This window comes from Populus nigra, chromosome 9 (assembly GCF_951802175.1).
Source record: "Populus nigra chromosome 9, ddPopNigr1.1, whole genome shotgun sequence".
Classification (NCBI taxonomy): domain Eukaryota; kingdom Viridiplantae; phylum Streptophyta; class Magnoliopsida; order Malpighiales; family Salicaceae; genus Populus; species Populus nigra.
In genome coordinates this window covers 4,472,906-4,495,114 of record NC_084860.1, presented here as the reverse complement: position 1 = coordinate 4,495,114, position 22,209 = coordinate 4,472,906, and the positions used below count along the sequence as shown (strand labels likewise).

General features: G+C 33.2%; 1 protein-coding gene across 5 annotated transcripts; it reads left to right on the top strand.

Annotated features, from left to right (window-relative positions):
* The first annotated feature begins 9,801 nt into the window (after positions 1-9,801).
* Positions 9,802-20,736, top strand: LOC133703882 (protein FRIGIDA-ESSENTIAL 1). Of its 5 annotated transcripts, none has more exons than XR_009843951.1 (8): positions 9,802-10,218; positions 14,541-14,994; positions 15,117-15,343; positions 15,498-15,764; positions 15,908-16,902; positions 17,004-17,165; positions 18,128-18,210; positions 20,280-20,736. XR_009843951.1 is itself a non-coding variant. In XM_062128601.1 (6 exons), exons 1-6 carry the CDS (start codon positions 9,978-9,980, stop codon positions 17,031-17,033), a joined length of 2,280 nt encoding a protein of 759 aa, XP_061984585.1. In that variant the 5' UTR covers positions 9,804-9,977; the 3' UTR covers positions 17,034-17,298. The 5 variants fall into 5 exon arrangements, 1 of the variants encoding a protein (XP_061984585.1); XR_009843950.1 differs by having other exon boundaries at positions 9,803-10,218; positions 15,126-15,343; positions 15,432-15,764; XR_009843949.1 differs by having other exon boundaries at positions 9,804-10,218; positions 15,432-15,764.
* The last annotated feature ends 1,473 nt before the right edge of the window (positions 20,737-22,209 follow it).

Below are 22,209 nucleotides of genomic sequence, written 5' to 3'. Positions count from 1 at the left end.
TTATCCCCGTGAGTTTTGCAAGTCAGCCCAAGTTAACTCAAGTAAATCAATTTTTTTTTTGCATCTTAGTATTAAATCGAAATATCATTCAATTTATGATTAAACTTTATTTTTTTTAGAAAACACCTTACAAATACCTAGATATTTTTCTTCGCACTCAAAATTGTTTTTAATATGACCCACAACATATCACATCACATCACGGATAAATATACTAGTTACTTAGCTATTTAGGGTGGGTTGTAATCCATGGCCACTCTTCATTTTTAAGTGGTGTGGCATTGATGAATGAATAATCTCAATCAAGTTTAAGAGCACGTGATCAGATATCGATTTAGCATTGAGTGAGTTTTCTTCATAGTAAAAGAATATAGTTTGAAATTAATGGAATCCAAAATCTGAACATGAAACCTCATCATCTTCATCGACTAAAGAAGTGAGCAGTAAATTACATTCGACAACTTCAAATCATGTGGGAAATATGATGTGGTTTTGTTGGCAAGTCACGTCCATGAAGACATGACCCCTCAAATATGCCAAAACAATGCATTTTATTTTAAACTGATCAATCAGCAGGTCCTGCGAAGTTCATCAAATATAGCAACCTCTCGCTGGCAATGAAATCTTCAACAGGCACACCTAATGCATCATTGTAGAGAGGAGTACATTGATGGGGGAAGGCTAAACCAAGGACAAAGGAAAAATTGAAGGAAAAAAATGAAGCCACCAGCGCAAAATTCAATATATTTTTTGCTATACACGCCGCTCAGTAATGGAGGCGATGTGGTGGAAGAATACATTATTTTCATATACACACACACACACACACTCAATTTTTCATGATTAAACTAGATAATAATAATAAAAAAATACTAAAAGACAATATTGCCTAGGCTAATTATGTTTCGTTGATAGGGGCAAATCATAATTTAACTATTCCAATTCATATTGCTAACTAGTCTAGAGCACAATAAAAAGCTCAATAAAACCACTTTCCCTTTTAAGTTTTTTATTTTTAAAAAATTTTTTGCGTGTGTGCATATTTAAATTCCATTCGGGGATGAAGGGCTAATCATTTTGATGCTTTTCATTAAAAAAAACATGGGCTGCAATGCGGGTACAATCTCGTTCCCGTACAAAACCTTAATAGGTTGGGTTTGGACTCGTGACGAAAAGGAAAAGTGCAAAATAAAAGACATTATATTTATTTTGTCAAGCTAATGACAAAACTATTTTTGCCCGTCTTCAATTTTTCAAGGAACATTTGGGACAATGACCAAGATGGAAAATTTAATGAATGTTTTTTTTCAACTTTGCACTCATAATATTTTTTAAAAAAACAAGAAGATATGCTTCTCATAAAGTGCGCGACATCAAATGATAGCGAGTTTAACTCTTGAAAGGTGTTGGAAATAAGTTTTGAGTTTAATTATAAAGTTCAAGAGTCGTCATTTAGTGTTATGCTCTGTGAGAATAGAGGTAACAGACTGGTTGTATAAAGAAAAGACACATCACCCCCAGTGCACCCTACCTAAGGTAAACTGCATTGTTATTTAATTGTTTTCTAGATCATATTTCTGTTCATTGGTCTTTTCTAAAGTTTCAAGCAGATCTCTCTTCAAGAGGAAGTTTCTACTTTATTGGGTTAAATCTTAACTATTCTAAGAGCCAGACTTATTTATTTCTTGGATATAGCTAAGTCCTAACATTCCAACTAACAAAATAATTGTTACGAGTTTTTTGTATTTTGGTCAAACCCTAATGGATAATCAGAAACTGATTATAATATCCATTTTTATATTTGTTAAAACATGATAAAAATGTGAATTTTACCTTTTAGAAAATATGCATGAAAAACCTCTTAAGATTTGACCGTATGCACAAAAATAAAATATTTTTTTTTAAAAGAGGAAATTAATTTAATATTTTTTGAATTTTCAAAAAAAAATTAAGAAAAGTTTCGGAGAAAACCAAGTATTTTAATACCAGATTTATATCTTACAGTGTAAATAATATAAATATACAGCTTAATATTATGAAAAATTATTGGGAACATATACGAGAAAATCACAAATATTTTGAATGGACTCTTGGAATTTTTTGGATTTTTTTCCTTTATTATTATTATTATTATTATATGTGCTAGACCCAGCCCAATCAGGTTAAGTCAGGTTGGGCTGACAGGTGACCCACCAGACCTATTCTCCCTCCCTCTCTCTCTCTTTTGAAGTGGGCTGGATCCGGCCTAGCCATATGAGCTAGGTTGAAATGGGTTTAACTCGGCTAGGTTAGGCCGACTAACGATCTAACAACCTTTCTTTTTCTTTTTCTTTTTCTTTTTTTTGTTTGGGCTGAACCCGACTCAACCATTTGAGTTGGGATGAAACGGGTCCAGCCACGACATACATGGTTGATGGTCTAGCCTAGCAACCATGTTAATCAATCTTCCATTTGCATGCAGAATGGGTTCTTGTTCTATATGTAAATGACTGCAATTTTTGTAGCTGAAGGGAAAAAAAAAGATTACTTGGTGTAGGGAATGGCTAGTTGGCAGTGTTGAGAAGTTTGACGTGCGGCTGGTGGTTGTAACAACAATGAAGACATGGCAGAGGAAGTGGGAGAAAGCTGCAAGGAAAGAAAAAAGATGGAAACATGAGGAATGACTCTCTTTTTTTTGTAGACTTTAGCTTCAAATTTCTTCCTCCTCAGGGCATGGAATCCACCCATATTTGAATCCATCCCTATATATAAGGGGTGGAAGAGAGACATTTCATCTTTACTGGTGCCAAATATTGGCCTTTAATTCGAACCGAAAAGATTCAAACCATTGGTTCAAAGTTATCATTATGAGTTGTCAGATTTTAACAACTCAAGGCTGCCTGAGTTGACCTCTTTGGGGTGGCGTCGAGGTTGTTGTGCTGTCAATCGACCAAAAAGAACCATATCAAGGTATGATCAAGTGTCAGGCCATCATATTGGTGTATGGTTTGGTTGATAGATGAAGCATTAAATGCTCTGAAAAGGTGGCCACCCGAGCAACTTTTAGGTGAAAAAATGATGAAGAAGATGACCAATATTAAATGACGCGTCGTCTGGTCTATCTTTTTTTTTTTCCATCAAAGCAGCGTTGTTTCATTTAAATGAAACAATATCGTTTTGGATTTTAGGGTTTTAATTTAGGGATTTGATAAAAGTTGAATTTTGTCCCTCAACTTTTGATTTCTTTTAATTACATCCCTAATTGATCTTGAACTTTTAATTTTATGCAATTTTACCCTTGAAAAACTTCAACATTAGCCCAAAATTTCAACATATTTTTCATTGCGACCCTTGATTTTGAAACTATGCTAATTGACCCTCAATTGATCATTAATTATTTTTTTCAATTTCACCCCTGATTTCAATCAATTGAGCTCTTATAGTTCGGCGCCTTTAGCAAAATGGTTATTGACTGTGAATTTATTCAACTTAGCCATTAATTAACCTTAAACTTTTGGTTTTCTTGCAATTTTACCCTTGATTTGAATCAATTGACTTGGTAAAAAATAAATTTGGTCTCTTAAAATTCTAATCTTCTCAATTAAGCCCACATTAAGCTCCCAAACTTAATTTTCACCAATTAAGCACCTCATAAAATTAATTTGACTCATTTAAAGTATAATTAAGTCATTGCACCTAATTAAATTCTTTAATTGGATCCAAATTAATTCTTAAGCATAATTAAACCTTAAATTCGACCCATGATAAAACCAAATTGACATATTAAAAATCTAATTATGTTCATGGACTTAATTTTTATACAGATTTGTCCAATAATCATTTAATTTAATATTGAATCTGCATTGTCTCTCCAGTTTTGGGCATAACGAGGTACGATCAAGCTTCCGTCTTCGTTCAAAATTGCAGCTTGATTTTTTGCATATCTGAAATCTTTTATCAGCTAGCTTTTTCCACATCCTCAGTCTCCTTGCTATTATTATTATTACTATTTTAAAAGGAAAAGGGTAAATTTTAGGGAATAACCTAGAGATGAGTTATGACAATGCTAATTTGAATTTTTAAATCTAAAAAGATTAAAATTAACTTTTTCGTTGGTTTATTTTTTATATATAAATAATTATTATGTGTAGATATATGTTTAAGAGACTTTAAGAATTGCTTACATTTATACCATAAGCTTAATATGCATAAGACTATTGATGAGCTTTTTCTATGCCCATATCATTTGGGCCATGACCCAAACAAATACATCTTTACCTAAAATGGTGACAACCATAATGTTTAGGTTGTGGTCTAAATGATGACGTCCACACTGTTTGGGTTATGACCTAAATAGCTACATCCCTATAAAAAATGATCAGATTAAGTGAATATATCTTGAGGTAAATTTTTATAAAATCACGTGTATTCTGAAGTAATAAAGTATAGTTGTAATTTTTTCAAAAGAATTGGTGGCGCCATTTATTGCTTGTTTCAAGAAATAACATGTTAAATGAAAAGTATTACCTCATAAAAACATTTTGATTGGCTCACACATGGGCCAAAAAGTATTCATCAACCAAATAAACCATAGTCATTGGTCAAACATGAAGGACAACACATCTTGCTTTGATGGAGAAAGCATAAAAATAATAATCACACCTATATATTGTTAGATGGGCTACAATTTGCTATGATCAGGTAAATCATGTGATCATCAGTGGCAGGTGTATAAATATCCCTCACCACCTATCAAATAAGTATGACCTTTTAACCATTACTCTCATTCTCATTTTTCTTTCTCTTCGTTTTTATCTCATTTGTTAAATGAGTTAAGTATCAGAGGGTCCTCTATCTATACAATAGATTGTTTTGTAGGAGAATAACCAAGCCTAAATAACGTAATTAACTCGATATTAAGCCAAAATATAAGCCCAAATATTATAGTCCAATTTGTGAAAAACCCAGATTCCTCATTGAAGTTTTTGCGGCTTCATCAACTATTTATAAATGAAAAGCAGACATTATCTATATTTTGTTATGTCTTGTCCTCTATAACCAAACAAAAGATGGAGATAAAAATCATGTCTTGTTCATTAAACTAGAATTGAATAAGTTCCTTCTCAGCATCTTGTTTTATAGTGTGTTATCACTATTGTCTTGTCCTTTCACACTTGCATACCATTTCTAACCTACTCATTGTGACAAGAAAAAATGCTCAAAGAGGTGGATGAAGAGGTCTAGCTTGATTAAACACTATCAAAGTGACACGTATATAAATATCCCCTATCACCCATCAAATAAGCATGACCTCTCAACCATTACTCTTACTTTCATATTTTTTTTCTTTTAGTTTCTCTCTCATTTGCTAACTAATTTAAGCATTAGAGGGTCCTCTATCTATACAAGGGACTTGTTTTGCAGGAGAAGAACCAGACCTAAATAACCTAATCATCTTGATATTATACCCAAATACAAGCCCAAATATTCTAGTCTAGTTTGTGAAAAACCTAAATTCCTCATTGAAGTTTTTGTGGCTTTATCAACTATTTATAAATGTAAACTAGACATTATTTATATTTTGTTATGTCTTATCCTTTGTAACCAAACAAAAGATAAAGATAAAAAGTATATCTTATTTATCAAACTCGACTTGAATAAGTTCCTATTCAACATCTTGTTTTATAATGTGTTATCACTACTGTCTTATCTTTTCACACTAGTATAACATTTCAAACCTAACCATTGTAATGAGAAAAAGTCCTGAAAAAGGTGGATGGAGAGGTCTAGCTCGATTAAACATTAACAAAGTTGATTTATAATTACAAGTGTATTTGTCTTAGCTTTTCAACGTGTTTTTTGTCCAAAAAGCATGTTAAAAAGCTAAGACAAATAGGCCTTACATCCAAGTTAGGTTGATATATGATATAGGCCTTTAAGATCGAATTGAGCATCTTAAGTTTAATTAAAATATATATTTTTTACCGAGTTATGAGTTTTGCTATAGCCTTCCTTGATGCTCATCTTTCACTTAAATACAATTTCTTTCTTTTTTTTGAAATAAATTCTTTAATTTTTTTTATTTTGAAGTAAAACCACAAGAAAATACACATCATATTAACTACCAAGTACAAACTCAATTTTTTTAAAAAAAGATATCATACCTTAAAAGCTTGATGATAATCGATGAAGTTGTAAAACTTCATACTGTATTTGGGCTTTTCATAACCATGTCTTAGGCTGAAATGTCTAGGCTTGAATGTAAGCTTTGTCTTTAGATTTAGTATTCCCTGCAGAATAAGTCCTCAATTAAAATACGGGACCTGTTGATGTTTAAGTTAGTAACTTGTAGGAGGGAGATAATGCACAAGAAAAATAAGAAAAATGAAAAATGTATTGTTCTTATGGAGTTATGTTTCGTATTGTTTGTTCTCCTAATAATTTGGAATATTTATTCACCTTGATCAAATGAACTTACCTCGTGGAGAGTAAAGTAATGATGGACAATAAGTGTTTTTCCTTACAGGTAACCTAAAAAGATGAGTATGTTTGTCCTTTTTGAGAAAGATTGGTGCTCAAGGGGGATTGGCATGAAAGGTTGAAGTCTTTCGTGGAGACATGTTAGCTGAAGATAGTTAATGAGAATGTAGACAGGGAGATGACCATTAGGAAGAAAGGTAGCGCCACATTAACATCTTACACGTAAGCATAAAAGACTATAACGCTGTTCTAACTTTAATAGAGATAATAACTTTGCCTTATAATGTGTGTCAGTCTTTAGACTTGGAGAGTTGAACGGCCACGAGCATGGATCGCATGATATTTTTCCCTTTCTTTCTTTCCTTCACTTTTTACATTACATGTTATCGGTTAAGCAAATTTAAAGAGAGGTTTAGAGGAATTAAGGATTCAAATGGAGAAAATGAGGAAAAAGTTGTTGATACGTGTAATATATGCACCAACATGTGAATCACGTATACGACTTTTGAAGGGCTCATGTGTCTCACTCCCAACTCTGATGGTGGCCTTTCTTGGGGTTATTAGATTCATCTTAGTGAGATCTTTTCAATGATGTGGCGTGTGTGCTGATTAGAGCTTCGATATGTCTCTGATATCCAATTTCTTATTTATTTTCTCTCTCTTTCTTTCATTTCCTTGATTCGCATGCCATTTTTTCTTCTTCTCTCATGCATGCTAGTTTCTTTTTTTTTGTTTTTTTTATAATCCTTGTGCTTGGGCCTAGGCCTAACTAGAATGGTTGTCTTGCACACCAAGCCCAAACGACAGGGTATTGAGTTATTTAGCCATTTAGGGCAACTTAAAGCTGTTTTTTTCCCCTTATCAATTACCTATTCTATTAAAAGAACCAGGGCGAGCCCAACCCTTCATTGTTTATATGAACAATGAAGAAGTTACCTCAATTTGTTTTTGTTTTTTTTAAATCTCATCTTACTTTTGCTTTCTCTTTAAACTAAATTCTTTTTAACTTTTTTTTTTAATTTTATCCTTAAATAATGCATTGATTTTGAATTGATCTTTATAATTTGTTTCGGTTTACTTTCTATGAAATTATCGCAGTTTTAAACAAATATCTCGATATTTGATTAGTGCTTAATTTTGTGGGTGTCTATTTTTGTTATCATATCATTAAATAAAAAATAGTTAAAAAATTATTAAACCTAGAAAATTTCATGAATCAGATCGCGAGTTTGACAGGTTAAGCTTGAAGCCCGAGTCGATCTAATATGTCATCGTTTTTATATTTAAAACAAATGTTATCTTGGATTTTTTCTTAAAGCTAAATCACACTTTTTTACCAATGTCAGAGTTGTTTTTGAACCCATCAAGTTGATAGGGTCACATAGGGCAACTTTCATACAGGTTAATTTTAAATATAGGCTTGTCAAGGAGTTGAGTCGAGAGGTTTCAAGGTTGACACACTGGATCGAACCCCTTTGTTTTTTGTTTTAAATTCCATCTTCCTTTTTTTTTTGTTATGATTGAATCCTTTATTAATTTGTTTTTCAATTTCATCCTTTAATATTTGATTGATTTTGAATTAGTCTTTATAATTTATTTTAGTTTGCTTTTTATGAGTTTATTGCAATCTTAAACAAATATCCTGATATTTGATTGATGCTTAATTTTATAAGTATCTATATTTGTTATCATATTATTAAGTGAAAATAATTTTTTTTAAAAACGTTATTAAACCCAATGAAGTCTATGATCCGAGTCCATCATAAGTTTAGCACTTTAAGTTACAAAGCCTTGATTGATCCAATATGTTGTCGTCTCAATTTTAAAATAAAAAAGACATCATCTTAATTTTTTTTTTAAGTTAAACCACACTTTTTAGAAGGTGTTCATTTACGCGGTAGCTTCTACTTTTAAAGCTCACTACGTAAACATCATGTTTGGTAACGGCTGAAAACTTAATTCAGTCGTGCTGGTCCCAACAATTCCTACATTAAAAATGCAGGTTACTGAAAGCAGCACAATGCTGCTTTCAGTGTGGAGCATTGCTCCATTGTTCACTTTTAAGTGCATAGTGGAGACATGCACCACTGTTCACGTGAACAGTGGTGCATGATTTTGATTGGACCGAGTCCGGTGCAAAGCTAAATGCATTGAACTTGGTTCGACCCAGTAAAAAAAATTAAATTAATTTTTTTTAATTTTTAATTGTGTTTTATTAATGACGTAGCATTTGCAGAATTTGATCGCAATCTTAATTTTGTTTCTGATTATATTTTACCTGATATTGTGGCGCGTTTAAAAAATCAAGAAAACTATAGCATTGTCGAATGTATTTCATAAGTGATGAAATTGTAGATAGTTTAATTGAACAATAAAAAATATTTTATATAAAGTATTATTTGTTTCATGATGTAATAACAATAGTTAAATTTACAATATTTAAATTAAAACCATCAATTTTAATATATATATATATATATATATATATATATATAAAACCTTAATTTGAAAAGTAATTTTTTAATCAAACACAATAAACAACTTTTTGTTCAATCTCAAATTCAATCACAGTTTTAACCAAACATATATAAATACCAAACCAACCTCAACTAAAAGTATTTTTTATAAAATAATTTTTTTAAAACCACAACCACAAAAGCTATCACAATACTAAATAATAATCTGAATTATTTTTAGATATGTCAAGTCGAGTGATATCAAATCAATTCTTATATATATTAATTTGAAACTTAGATTTCATAATAAATCAAATTTTAAAAATTTAAAATTAACATGTTAGATTTAATTTAATAATAATATTAAATAATTTTATGTGGTATTTCTTTCATGTTAGAAAACATACTAATAAACTAGTAATATCTATGTAACAAATTGTGAAAAGGGGTTTTTGCTGGCCGATTTTTCTTGGCTTTACTACCTATGCATAAATACCCTGTTAAATTTTAAAATATATTTAACAGTGTGGTAGCAGTTGCTTTTTAATTAATTTTTCATATTAAAATATATACTAATAATATTTTTTTATTTTTTAAAAATTATTTTTGATATCAGCATATCAAAATAATTCAAAACATACAAATTATATTAAATTTTAATAAAAAAATTAAATTTTTTAAAAATACAATTTGCATCACGTTCCTAAACAGTTTTTAAACACTCCAATGAGAAGTTATTAATACGAAGGTAACTCTTAAAAACTATCAATTAATTTATTAGTATGTTAACGTTAAATAATTTTTTTTCAAAAAATTATATGAATTATTTACAATGTAATGTCTATACAACGGAAAAAAAAAACACGATGATACTCTTAAAAACTCATTACTAACAGAATTTATTTAGAAAAACAACTTATGACAAAAATCAAATCTGACAACAAATTCCACCACCGTAGACAGCACTAACAACGCTAAAAAAATACCACAAGTTCCACCGCGAACCGTACGAACCGCAACGAGAAAAGAAAAGAAAAAACCGAACCTGGTGCACTGAACACAATGCCACCATCAGCCGCCGCCACCGGCGACGACGACGAAGACCACGCCCTTCCCTCTTCCAATCCATCGTTCGCTCAAATCTCGGGTTCCGACATGGATATCGATAACGGTGATGACGAAGAAGAGGAGGATCCGGAAGAAGAAGTAGGCGGCGGAGACGACGACGACGACGAGGAGATAGAAGAAAAAGAAGAAGTTGAAGTTGAAGTTGAAGAGGAGGAAGTTGATCAGAGACGTAACGGTTAGTGATGATATCTGTTTGATTGATTTTTTTTTTAAATTAGGTAATATTGTGATGTTTTTGCTACTGTTTTGTTTGACTTACTGCTGAGCGTTAGCATTGTATGGATTGCTTCATTGATTAACGTGGCAAATTATGTGTTTGCTTTAAATTTGATAAGATTAGAAGTTTTGAAGGTATTTAACTAAAAAATGGCTAATGGTGTATACCGCGTTTTAGGTTTTAGTGGGAGATTGTTTAGGTGATTGGCATTGAAAGACGAGCCTTTTCTCGATTGGTTTTGTCGGAGGGAATATTGCCAATGCTTGAGGTAGTGTGATTATTGCTTGAAGTAGAAGTGAGCTACTATAGGTTTTGTCAGGTTTCATTTGATTTTGATGGCGTGTACTTGCTTCGTTTGTTATAGTTATTGTGATATTACAGGGATAATTAGGTGTTGCTTCCAAAAATTTTTAGTCTTTTTATGATTGCTCTTCTGAGTTCTGGTTGAATTGCTAATTACGGATTTTCAAGGAAGCATGCTGAATCGTACATTAGAGAGTTTGATTAGCTATGAAAATGGTGAGTCTTTCTAATGGGTGTTTGGGTGGCATATGACTGACTAGCTTTTAAGGTGATGCATTTGATGGAATTGTATGAACTTCAAGGTTGTTGGATAGTTCTGTTTTTTCGGATATGCTTTATGAGTCATTTATCCATCACATAACTCCGAGAGAGTATGATAGAATAGAAAATTTCCATCACTCAACTTTACTTGCACGCACACATACATGCTACCTTACATCTTCAAAGAAAAGGGTGATGAAAGAAATGTAGGCATTGACATTGGCTTAGTAGAGGTGTTAATCTGTTGTTTTCAAGCAGGTATTTACATGCTTAAAATTAAAGTTTGCTGCTGCACGATACCTCTGGTGCGTTTTTTTTTAAAAAAATGTGAAAAGCAATTATCTTACCCTTTTTCTTTTGAGGTTTCCTCTTTTCTTTGTGTATTTTTGAACTGTATCAAGATGCTGTTTCATAAGAATACAGTTCCAATGCAGTCTGGCACATGTCAAAGCCATTTTATACGGGTTTTTCCCCATCTTTTCTCTCTCTGGTTGCCACTTCTGCCATCATGTTTTTGCTTCTATGCCACATGCTCATCTTTTTTTCTTTACTGAATTCATCCAATGTGTCATCCTCAGTTTTGCAGTGTATTCTTTCCATTTTACTGCATTTTTTTAATTCCTATGCGCTTAGTCCAATTCTTTTTGCAGTGGCACAGTGGAATGGTTCTTTATGGCATCCTTTTAAATTAATAGAACTCCATATGGACATTTTCATTTTGTACATCTAATTTTAATTCTTAGTATAGCATTATCTTTAGCTTACTCTCCTTGTGAATGATTGATGGTCATTTAATTGATTAATTTTCTCTAGGTTGTCATTGTGCTTTTACCTTGATTACTGTCCATTCCATGCATATTGTTCTCTTTCTATTAATTAATTAATTTTTCATTTTGAAGTGCCTTTTATAATTCCTATTTATATAATTTGTTGAAGCTACACCATTAAGAAAAGTAAAACAGTGATGTGAAATGATAAAAGAAGATGGAGGGTGATTAAGAAATCAAATAAAAATGCATTGAAATATGGAGATATCTATATACATGCTGTGTGCCTTGTGAAAGAGAAAATCTGAAAGAATATTATGATGCCACATTATCAATTATCAATGTTAAAACATTTTCATACTGACTGGTGTTTATTGAAATCAGGTATTGTAGTATTTATAAAAAGTCAAGAAAATTTCATAATTGCATAATAATAATTTTGCAATTTTAACACACTATATATAATCTCACATAATAATGAAATTAAAATGTTGTAAAGAAGCCATTGACATCCTGAAAATCAGTAATTAATGATTTAGCCAACATAAATGCAACAAATGACTAAAATTACAAACAATAGAAACAGATATTTGCAACTCTTCATTATTTTCCAAAGAAAAAAAAAAGAGTCTTCACCATTTGCCATACGATGTAAAACTAAAATAATCAGTGAACATAAAGAACAGTCTGCCAAAATAATAATAAAAAATATAACAATAATCAATAGGATAAATGAAATATATGGAAGTGTAATACGATAGAATTATGTAAATTAAATTGCTTAACTGATCAGAGGAAAAAAATAGTGCTACAACCAGAAACAAAAAATACATTACAACATATCCAAATGCAATGCCAATTAGATTGGATTTTTTTTTGTTGACTGGGTGGAGAAATCTTGACTTGAAAGAAATCAAAGTGGAAAATTTGTTGGAAACCAAAAATAAGCAACTATTGATAGAACTCTCAATTACTTTAGGTTTTTTTTCCCCTTTCAACTATGCTGTTCAACAAAGACAATAATTTTGGAAAACTATTGAAACTAATGAAAACTAAGGGAAGAAGAAGCAATGATCTAATATTTTATACCTGATTTGAAGAACAATCTAGGACATCATGATTGAGCCAAAATTTAGGACAAAAGTAGGGAGGGAACAATGATCTTGAGTTTGAAAGCAATAGTGTCATTGGTGATCACAAAGATGGTTTTGAGTTTGAAAGACAAGATAGGTGATTTATGTCATTCATTCTTGTACCTAGGTGGATAAGGTGCGAAGGATTGGGAAAATGGAGGAAAGAATTCTCAAAAGCACTGAAACGAAAAACTGGTAAAAATTGAAGTTAAAAGGAAATGCATAAAAGAAAACAAGAAAAAGAATGGCCAAGAGGAGACCTAGAGAATTTCAAGAGAAAGTAGAAATGGCAAGGTGACTACTTCTCCCTTATCATGTGCCTTACTACTCTGTTTCCTTTTTTCCTCCCTCCCTCTTCATAATTGGGAGTTTGGTCAAAGGTGGGTAATTGTTTCCTTTGGGCAAAGCAGGGGGGGAGGGGGGATGCAAGACTTTTGAGAGGTAAGCATTGCCTTTTCTACTCTCTCTTGCTTCCTCAAGCTTTGAAGTTGCTCTCTTTTCAGCTTATGCCTCGTAACTGTGGTCCATTAAAATGTGATGTGCCACTGTACTTGGATTTTAAGCCATACATCTTAAAAAATTAACTTTTGCACCTTTGTATTTATGAAAGAACTTTTCGTTGATTAGATAAACTAAAGAAGGATCTCACCTTTAGTAATTACTCTTGTCCAATAATTTTCTACTATTGCTTAACCTCATAACAATGTTACCCCACACTTTATTTCTTAGTGATGTGGCTTTGGATACAATAAGTCTTATGATTAGAGTGGAAGAAATGCTATGTATTTACCTCTCAGGTTTGGTAGGGGGCAGGGGGGATAAGATCATATGCTAGAATCTTTGACGACAAATCTCCATTAAAACAACTTCCATGGGATAGAAGAATCTTGTGATCTCTTTACAAAGTACAAAATGAAGGCTTCAGATGAGTCTATTATCATGTGCTTGACTAAGCACTAGCTAGCTTTGCTGGTAAAGTTGCCTGGCATGGTACAGAGTGATCCGGGACTGATTCCTTCTCGCATTACAAATCTAATGGGGAGGTCAGGTTATGTTGGTTGGCATGGTACCGAGGCTTAATTGGGATCCCTACAAATAATTTTTGTTTTGTGATGTTCAAAGGGTCTGGAAAACCCTATTTTCCCTGTACTGTCTAGGAGAAATCCCTTTCTTATAATATTTTCTAATTTCGTAAAAAAAGGAAGGCTATTGATGCAGGTGCTATTTCAGCATCTATATGAGCCTGTAGATTAGCTTTTCCACCGCCACTTCCTTTTCAAACTAATTAACAACACTTTACAATTGATTTCACACAAAAAGAAAAGCTTACTACACCTCCGACCCCACCCCCAAATACATGATCATTCTTGCAGTTATTTCGAAAATGATTAACACAGCCAGCATCAACTAATTTAGGTGCTAGGAGTCATTTCATTCTAAAAGTTATGGGAATACACTTTCGTTCCACAAATGACTTGGACATTATCAATTTACCCTTTTCCATGATTTGTTTGCTCCTAGAATGAAGTTTGGATAGTCGAGAATTTTTGCTATGGCCTGTCCCATACACTGAAGCATGCTGTTAAAAATGTGGTAGATTTCTACCTTTTGCTTGATTATGCAATTTCTCAACAGAGCAACCATGCAGGTTCTTGGCTTTGACTCAGTAATTAGTTGGATAGGTGATCCTACATGGAGTTTCCTTTAACTTAAATCTCCAAAAAAAATCTTTTAGGACCTGATCTATTATGAAAACATCTGTCTTAAGAAGTTGATAGCTTTGCATTACTCTTTATTTAGCTCTTCTTCCATGTAGATAATAGACAGCATCTGGAGTCTGACAGGCAAATGGGATCACATTCTACACATGAGATGTCTGAACTGAGGGAAGATAGTGTCAGTAATTTCAAATGTTCTGGCCCTTTGGATGGACCATTGACATTGCAGAAGGAGAAGTGTGTGAATTATTTAGATTCATGGTCCCCCAAATTGAGTAAACATTTGGTTATTGCTCAAAAAAATGGAATTTTGGAACATGCAATTAATAAAACAGATGCCTTCGGCAATAGCAAGACTCATTTAAGTAATAGTAGCGAAGCTATAGCTGTTGAGACCACTGAGCCATTTGTTATCACAGGCATAGAGGTGGATGTTGTCTTATCTAAGAGAAACTGCTTGGGTCAGGAGGCTAATGTCGTTCTGGATTCTAAGGAAGAACTTAAACCAGTGGACGTGAAGTCAGAGGATAGCAAAGAGCAAACAGAATCGAGGTGTGGTGATGCTGACTTAGTCTTTTCTTGAACTTTAATTATCATAGAATGTTCTAGTTTGGGTTTTCCCTGAGTAATATCTCCTTTTCTCGTGGTATTCATACTTGTTACAAATCAATTAGGTTTTCCAGATTAGTGGCTTCTGGGACAAGGGCAAGAAGTTTATCCCCTTCTACTGAGCTTAGGGATGGAAACAAACGCGCAGCAGTAATTTGTGACTTTTTTGCCAAAGGGTGGTGCATTAGAGGGAGTTCATGTAGGTTCCTTCATACAACCAACAAAGCAGATAACACAGGCCAACAGTTAGGGGTAGATGAGGTTGCAACCCGAGAAGACCAGTTTGATGAAGGTATTTAACATTCTTGTAATATGGATTTTGAAGAACCTTCCCTATCAAGATGTTCTGAATATCTGATATGTTCCTTCCCCTGCATCAGGTGTGAGAAACATTTTGGAGACACCAAAGTTTCCTCATTTTCCTGACCCAGTTGCTGCTTCAACAGGAAAAGAAGCTACATTTTCTTCTCATTTCTCTTCAGAAAGACTCCCACCACTAGAACACAAAGAAAACGATTGGTTGCATCAGTTGGATGATAAGCACAAGTTGTCACTTAGACAAAGAGTGGGCATTCCTCTCAATGCCAAGCAATTTTCTTCCTCCAAAGACGATCCTGGCTTTTCTTCCTCATTTAAGGATGTAGGAATAGAGAATTTTAGACAACATTGGCCTGCGACTGATTATGGTAGTTACACTTCTCTAATTAACAGAGGTAGCTATCCTTAACAGCTTACTTCCTTGAGTTAACTTTCTTTGCACGGCTCAGTTTTCCATTAGAATGTGCACGATTCAAGCTTTGGTTCTTTTTATTAAGCAGTGTTTTGTTCTCATCTCACCATGTCTCAACCTGTACAGGATCATCATTTTCTTTTAGTTCCTCTTTTGATACAAGCCTGCTTGGTTCTCAAAAGCTGCTGGATAGTGATCGTGCTTCTAGATCATCTTCATTGCTGCAAAGTGCTTCTGCTTTATCTGGTTCTGAGCCAGAAAGTTTGTCTCTAGCTAGTGTACCTGGGGATCAATTGCGTCATGCAGAGCATAAAACAAAAATTTCTTCAAATGTCTGGGAGCCATCTGTACCTTTTCGCCCTTCCTTTATCATTACTCCTGAAATGATATCATCTGCTGGGAGCAAATATGATCCTCTTCGAGATAGCTTTGTCTTGCCCAATGTAGGAGACAAATCCTTCAAATTCTCTTTCTTTAGTCTAGGAGCATCCATCTCAAATACATCGCAGCAACCAATATATGGCGATTCCTTATCAAATCGAAACTTTGGCACTGAATTTAATGGTGACAAAAGTACCATGTCTTCTCATGATAAACCCCACGGAAGTCTGTCGGATAAAAATTGCAGTACACCTGGAAAAGATTCATTTACCACTGCAACAGTGACAGGAGGAGCTGGTACAGCTGATGGTGAAAATGGGAGTGCACTCAAGGAAGAAAGTGCCTCAGGTATTGGTTATGACAAAGTTAATCGAGTTACAAACAAAATTGATCGTGATGCTAGACCCCAAATAGATGGGTCAAGACACAAAAAGGACTTAAAGGCAGATAGTGTTAGACAAAACAATGACATGGAGGTTGATCAAAGGATAGGTGGGGATACGCAAAAAGAATCGAAAGTGCTGAGACATTTTCGTTCTGCTCTTATTGATTTTGTTAAAGATTTGTTGAAACCAACTTGGCGTGAGGGTCATCTCAGCAAGGATGCACATAACACAATAGTTAAAAAGACAGTTGAGAAGGTTCTTAGCACCTTGCAGCCTCATCAAATTCCAGCTACTGTTGAGTCAATTAAGCAATATCTTTCTTCATCTCAGCCAAAAATGGCAAAGCTTGTTGAGGTGAGTGTTTTGATTTGAGAGATCACATGAGGGATGGGATAGATATGGATTTTGTAAGTTTTTCATGCCTGCCACTTAATGGTTGCCCTTTTCATTTGCAGGGATACATTTCTAAGTATGGAAAATCTTGAGATGCCTGGCTATATGGCTTTCTTTCTGTACAGTTTCCGACACATCTGGTTATTCAAAAAACCATGACAGTTTGTATGAGGCTTATTTAGCAGTAGTTAAAACTGACATTCAGGCGGAATGTTGTGAATTTTGTAAGATATTTTTCTTTATGGAGTACTCTTTTCCTCCTAGCGCATATATTTGGAAGAAAATGAAACCATATATATACATTTAGTTTGGGATCATGTGTATAAAGAGTGATATAAAACTATTCTTAGGATCTAACTTAATAGCTTAAGATTTTGGATTGAGGTGTTGTTTTTTAATATAATATCAAAGCTATAATGATTGATTTTGAATTTTACCATCATTATTTTTTTAATTAAAATTAATTAGTAGTCTGAGAGAGTATGTTAGAGTATAATATAATTTATATATTGGGTCTTTACTTAACAGTTTAAACTATTGGATTGAAAATAGCCGATGTAAAAAACATACACAATGTTATAATAGAAACAAGAAAAATTGCACAATTCTTCATGTTAATGTTAATTTCGTTTGGTTCCTGAGAGCTTAGGCCAGCAGTCACTGCAACCTTTCTCTATTGCAAAGTTTCTTTTTCATTCAAGTTTAGCCTATATCGGGCTTCCTTGAATAATGGATATTCATTGTTTTTCTTTCATCTTTGTTTGAAATGCAACATTCTTATCTGATTTTCTTCTATTTTGTCAATGCCTGGTGCAATGATAGAAGAAGTCTTGGGTTTTGTAACCATGTGATATTATTGCACAGAATAACTTTAAATTGCCCTTCCAAAGTAAGGCGCCATTTTCTCAAACGAGATTCCAAATATTTTTTAACTGGCTTCTTATAGGCGGAAGAGAACCCTTATTTTGGCTGTTTAGGTGTTGTAAATTTCAGCTTAATGGTCTTTGACACAGTAGATTTCTAAGATTCAGGGTCATTTTCAACTTTTAGCCTCTGGAACAACTCTCTAGATATATTTTTACTGCCTTCGACGTTAAGGTCTTTATTTCTTCTTATTTTTTTGTTCTTTTTAAATTCATTTTCATTTATAAATTCCGGTGTCATAATTTCTACTGGTGCCTTTCAGATTCCTGTCTTTGTGGATGATATGTGCATCTTGCTTTTCTTCAATGCTATCAAAGTCGTATAAGGAGATACTTATGCAGCGAGGTATTTTAATCTTATTTTGCTTATGACTTATGCAGCGGGGTAATTTAATCTTATTTTGTTTATGACGTACTTCTGTTTCAAAAAGTCTATAGTGGACTCCCGTGTGCACAACTGGTCTTTCCTGATTTTGCTAAAGATTTTTCACAATGTTTGAGCTACACAGCGCTGATATTTGTGTCGTTCAAACGATAATAATTAAGAAACCAAATCTACGGGTTAGACCAAAATCCTAAAAACATGACAGAATGAGACATGGCTAGCTAAACCTGCTCGATTTGACTATAAATCCTAATTTATGTGATCACACGCATTTATATAGGACTAGAAAAGTTTGGTTCGTGTCAGTTGGAGAACAGAGATAAAGGCGACAATTATTGATCTACATTTATTTTCATAGGTGACTCTTAAGTTTGATTTCTTGGCGGTTCAAATTGTTTTGGCGCACCTTTTTTATCTGTCTATGATACAGTGGTGGAGAGAGGCAATGATAGGGAATGCGTTCATGCAATGCCATGTACCATGAGAAATTCACAAGGATTAATGGCGACCCAAAAATGGTGATTTTTCTTTCACGTGGAGTTTGTTGAAAGAGAGATCTTATTGCTTGTAGAAAGAAGTATACCATATTTATGGAAGTATTCGGAGAAGGGAAACATGATTCCACTAGTGTGCTTAGTAATCCTAATTATAATTATTGGAGAAATGGACACCAGGACATGTTTGATAGCCTGATTCCTTGCACCTATCATTTCCCAATATCAATTTTTTTTTTTTTTTGAGATATTAGTAATGGATTGATGAAGGCGGGACTTGATGTTAGGACCTGACACCTCTTGCTTTGCAAGAGAACCACTGAGCTACAAACTCATTGTTACTAATGATGGTTTTAGTACTAATTCCATTTTCATTTCCTTCAAGGACTCACCACATGTAAATTAATCTGAAATCCATGCACTGTTTATTCAGACAGTAGATGATAAGATACAATAGTTGTTGACTATTGACATCTATATAAAAAAAAAGGAAGGCTAAAACATAGAGATTGAGGTAAAACTGGTCCATATCATGAGGAAGTGTGACCCTAGGATACAAGACATACGGTAGTCTTTATACCTGGGGTGGGTTGTAGCATTGTTCAAAACAATATGAGTTGAAAAAAAAAAAACAATTTTTGGAGTCTTATTCAATTACTGTAATGCCTGAACTGATTATGGAAAAAACGTGAGATAACTTTGGAGAACCACACTATAGGAGCTCGTATTGAATTGGAGCACATCTTAACTCCTTATCTCAAGTGATGAATGAATGATTAGGAAATTTTGCTTTGAAAAAATCGTGAAGTAGAGCCTCAAGTTAGCGTAACTTGATAGGTTCTGCTGGCATGCTTTTAACAGTGGGCTTGTGAGCATGGCATTCCCTGCATGGTGAGACAAATGATTGAAATATTTCCTGGAAAAATGATGAACTTGAAGCAGCACGCTCCTTTTTCGTTGGTTTTTTCTCTTTACGAGTTGGTTTATCTGAACCATCAGTGCTTTTATCACTCGATCTCTTGTAATTGCCATGAGTTGCTTTTTTGGAGCTGAGGTTACGGGTCACCGTAGTCTGCTCTGATTGATATAAAAAGGATTGTAGTTGTAGCTTTGTATTGGAGATTGACATATCAGATGGATGATTCTTGTTTGAACCACGAGAAGCCAATACTGGTGCAGTGCGACCGAGAAATCCTTGGTCATGCTCTCTAACTTTGTTAACACTGTTAGTAGGAGGGGACTTTGATTCCAGATCTTTAGCAGATAGGAGAGTAGAAAAGCTGAGTGATTCAGATGAATGCTCTGCAGAAACATCAATAGAGATTTTATTTTTCTGATGGGTTGCCATTTTTTTTGGGTGGAAATTTAGTTTCATGAGACTTCGGCTTTGTATGCACTGACATAGTAGGATATATAGATGGAACTAGACTTTTGTTCTTTCTGTTTATGTTCCCTTGTTTTTTTCCCGCTTAACATCTCTTATGTGCCTGTAGATTCTGATTATTGATTATATTGTTTTTTTTTTAATTTATTCAGATACATGCAGTCACAAGTTCATAAATCTTGTCGATGCTTCCAAGCCTCAATAGGGTTTTACTTCATTTTATATTCACCTCGTACGTATAGTTGGGGTCTGCTTTACAACGACGGCCTTGAAAGGACGAGTAGATACAGGCAGCTTAAAAGGAGCGGCTGCTGCATGGTGGACATATCAATGAAGCAAGGTAAAACAAATTAACCTTGTTGTCTACTGTTTTTAGATCTAAAAAACTGGGTTTGGGGCCTGAGGGTATAGTTCGTACTGGTTACAGCTATCGTTATTATTGATGAGCGTACAAGGCAAAATGTTAGTGATGTGATTTTTTGTATTGCCGACGTTCCAAAGTAGGTCTTGCCTCCTTGTACAGAGCTACAAATACACATCATTTTGGACTTCTACCGCGTCTTAGATTCAGAAGAGATTTAAAAAATAAAATTACATTGACGGATAAAAGTTCGTTAAATCTCCATAGATTAGGGTTATGTGAAGTCTTGACGGTGGTTGCAAAGCAACACCTGCTTGTCTACCCCATGGGAACATGGCGTAATGCCTGTCATTTGTATTCAACTGAAATGCGTTTAGCGTAATGATAATTAGCAGAGGCCTCCCTGCTGGAAAAGGTTTTCGGCACTGAGATAAGCATCTAGTAAAGTCACTCTAAATTGTTTTTTAGTTTAAAAAATAATTTTGAAAATATTTTAATTTTTAAAATTTTTTATTTACTTCAAATTAATATTTTTTTGTGTTTTTAAATTGTTTTGATGTGCTGATATTAAAAATAATTTTTAAAAAATAAAAAAAATATTATTTTAATATATTTTTAAGCAAAAAATATTTTTTTGAGATAATAAAAACCATAAACATGAGATTATGTTTCTTTCATGCAAGATGAAGGCAAATGAGAGTCGATTAACAATCATATGCTGTATGTCTTCATAGTCTGTTTTTGTATTTCTTTGAGTTTTCTTTTCTTTTCCTTGTTAATTTTGATAAGATAGACTAGAGTAATAAGCTTTTATGATACTTGAGGATACGTTCCTCGTACTGTATACAATTTCTTTCTTATAATACAATTACTCTTATTCAAAAAAGAAGAAGCAAGAGTACACTTATGAAGCATTCACCCAACGTTTTAGCGCCGGATCATGAATAGATATTACTCGGATAAATGTCTCGCGCTACGTCGTGAACTGAGTAATTTTTTTTTTAATGTAAAAAATAGATGTTCAGGCGATGATAACCTAAATTAACTTAGGATAACTTGACAAATATGTGATTCAGAATATTAACCTTGTAGAAAGAAAAGTAAAAAAAAATTATAAAACTCAAGGTCTAATAACTTAATATTAAATGATAAAATTAAAAAAAAATTAATTTTTTTAAAAAACATTGAAAAAAAAATTAAGTTAACCCGAATTATAACTGTGGCTTCTTTCAAACAGAAAAGAAAGGGCAGACATAAATGTAAATATGATATAGGAGTAAACGAGCTATTTGTTGAAAATAAGTCGTGATTGAGCGGATGCTTGAAATAAATGAATTCAACCAACCTGTCACATGAGATATGAGATCGGGATTAAAAAATTAATTTTTTAAAAAAAAGATAGAAAAAAGATTGAAGTTAAGTCAATAAAAGAAACACTAAATACAATTTGAGTCAACTTAGATTAATTTGATTAACTCACATCTAGGATAACTCCACATAAAGAAAAGTAAAAAAAATCACAAAGCTCAAGGGGCAACAATTTAATATCAAATGATGAAAGTAAAAAAAAAATCAATTTCATAAAAAAACATCAAGAAAAAAACGAGTCAGCTTGAGATAACTCGACTAACCCGCTACCTGGTACATGAAATTGAGATAACCCCACAAAAAAAAAAAGCAAAACAAATCACAAAGCTCAAGGGCTAATAACCAAATATTGA

Excerpts from the sequence above, each read along its gene's own strand:
- LOC133703882 (XM_062128601.1), top strand. The coding sequence starts at position 9,978 with ATGCCACCATCAGCCGCCGCCACCGGCGACGACGACGAAGACCACGCC. Across the intron at positions 10,219-14,540 it reads AGTTGATCAGAGACGTAACG|ATAATAGACAGCATCTGGAG; the intron begins GTTAGTGATGAT and ends TCTTCCATGTAG. Across the intron at positions 16,903-17,003 it reads AAATGGCAAAGCTTGTTGAG|GGATACATTTCTAAGTATGG; the intron begins GTGAGTGTTTTG and ends TTTCATTTGCAG.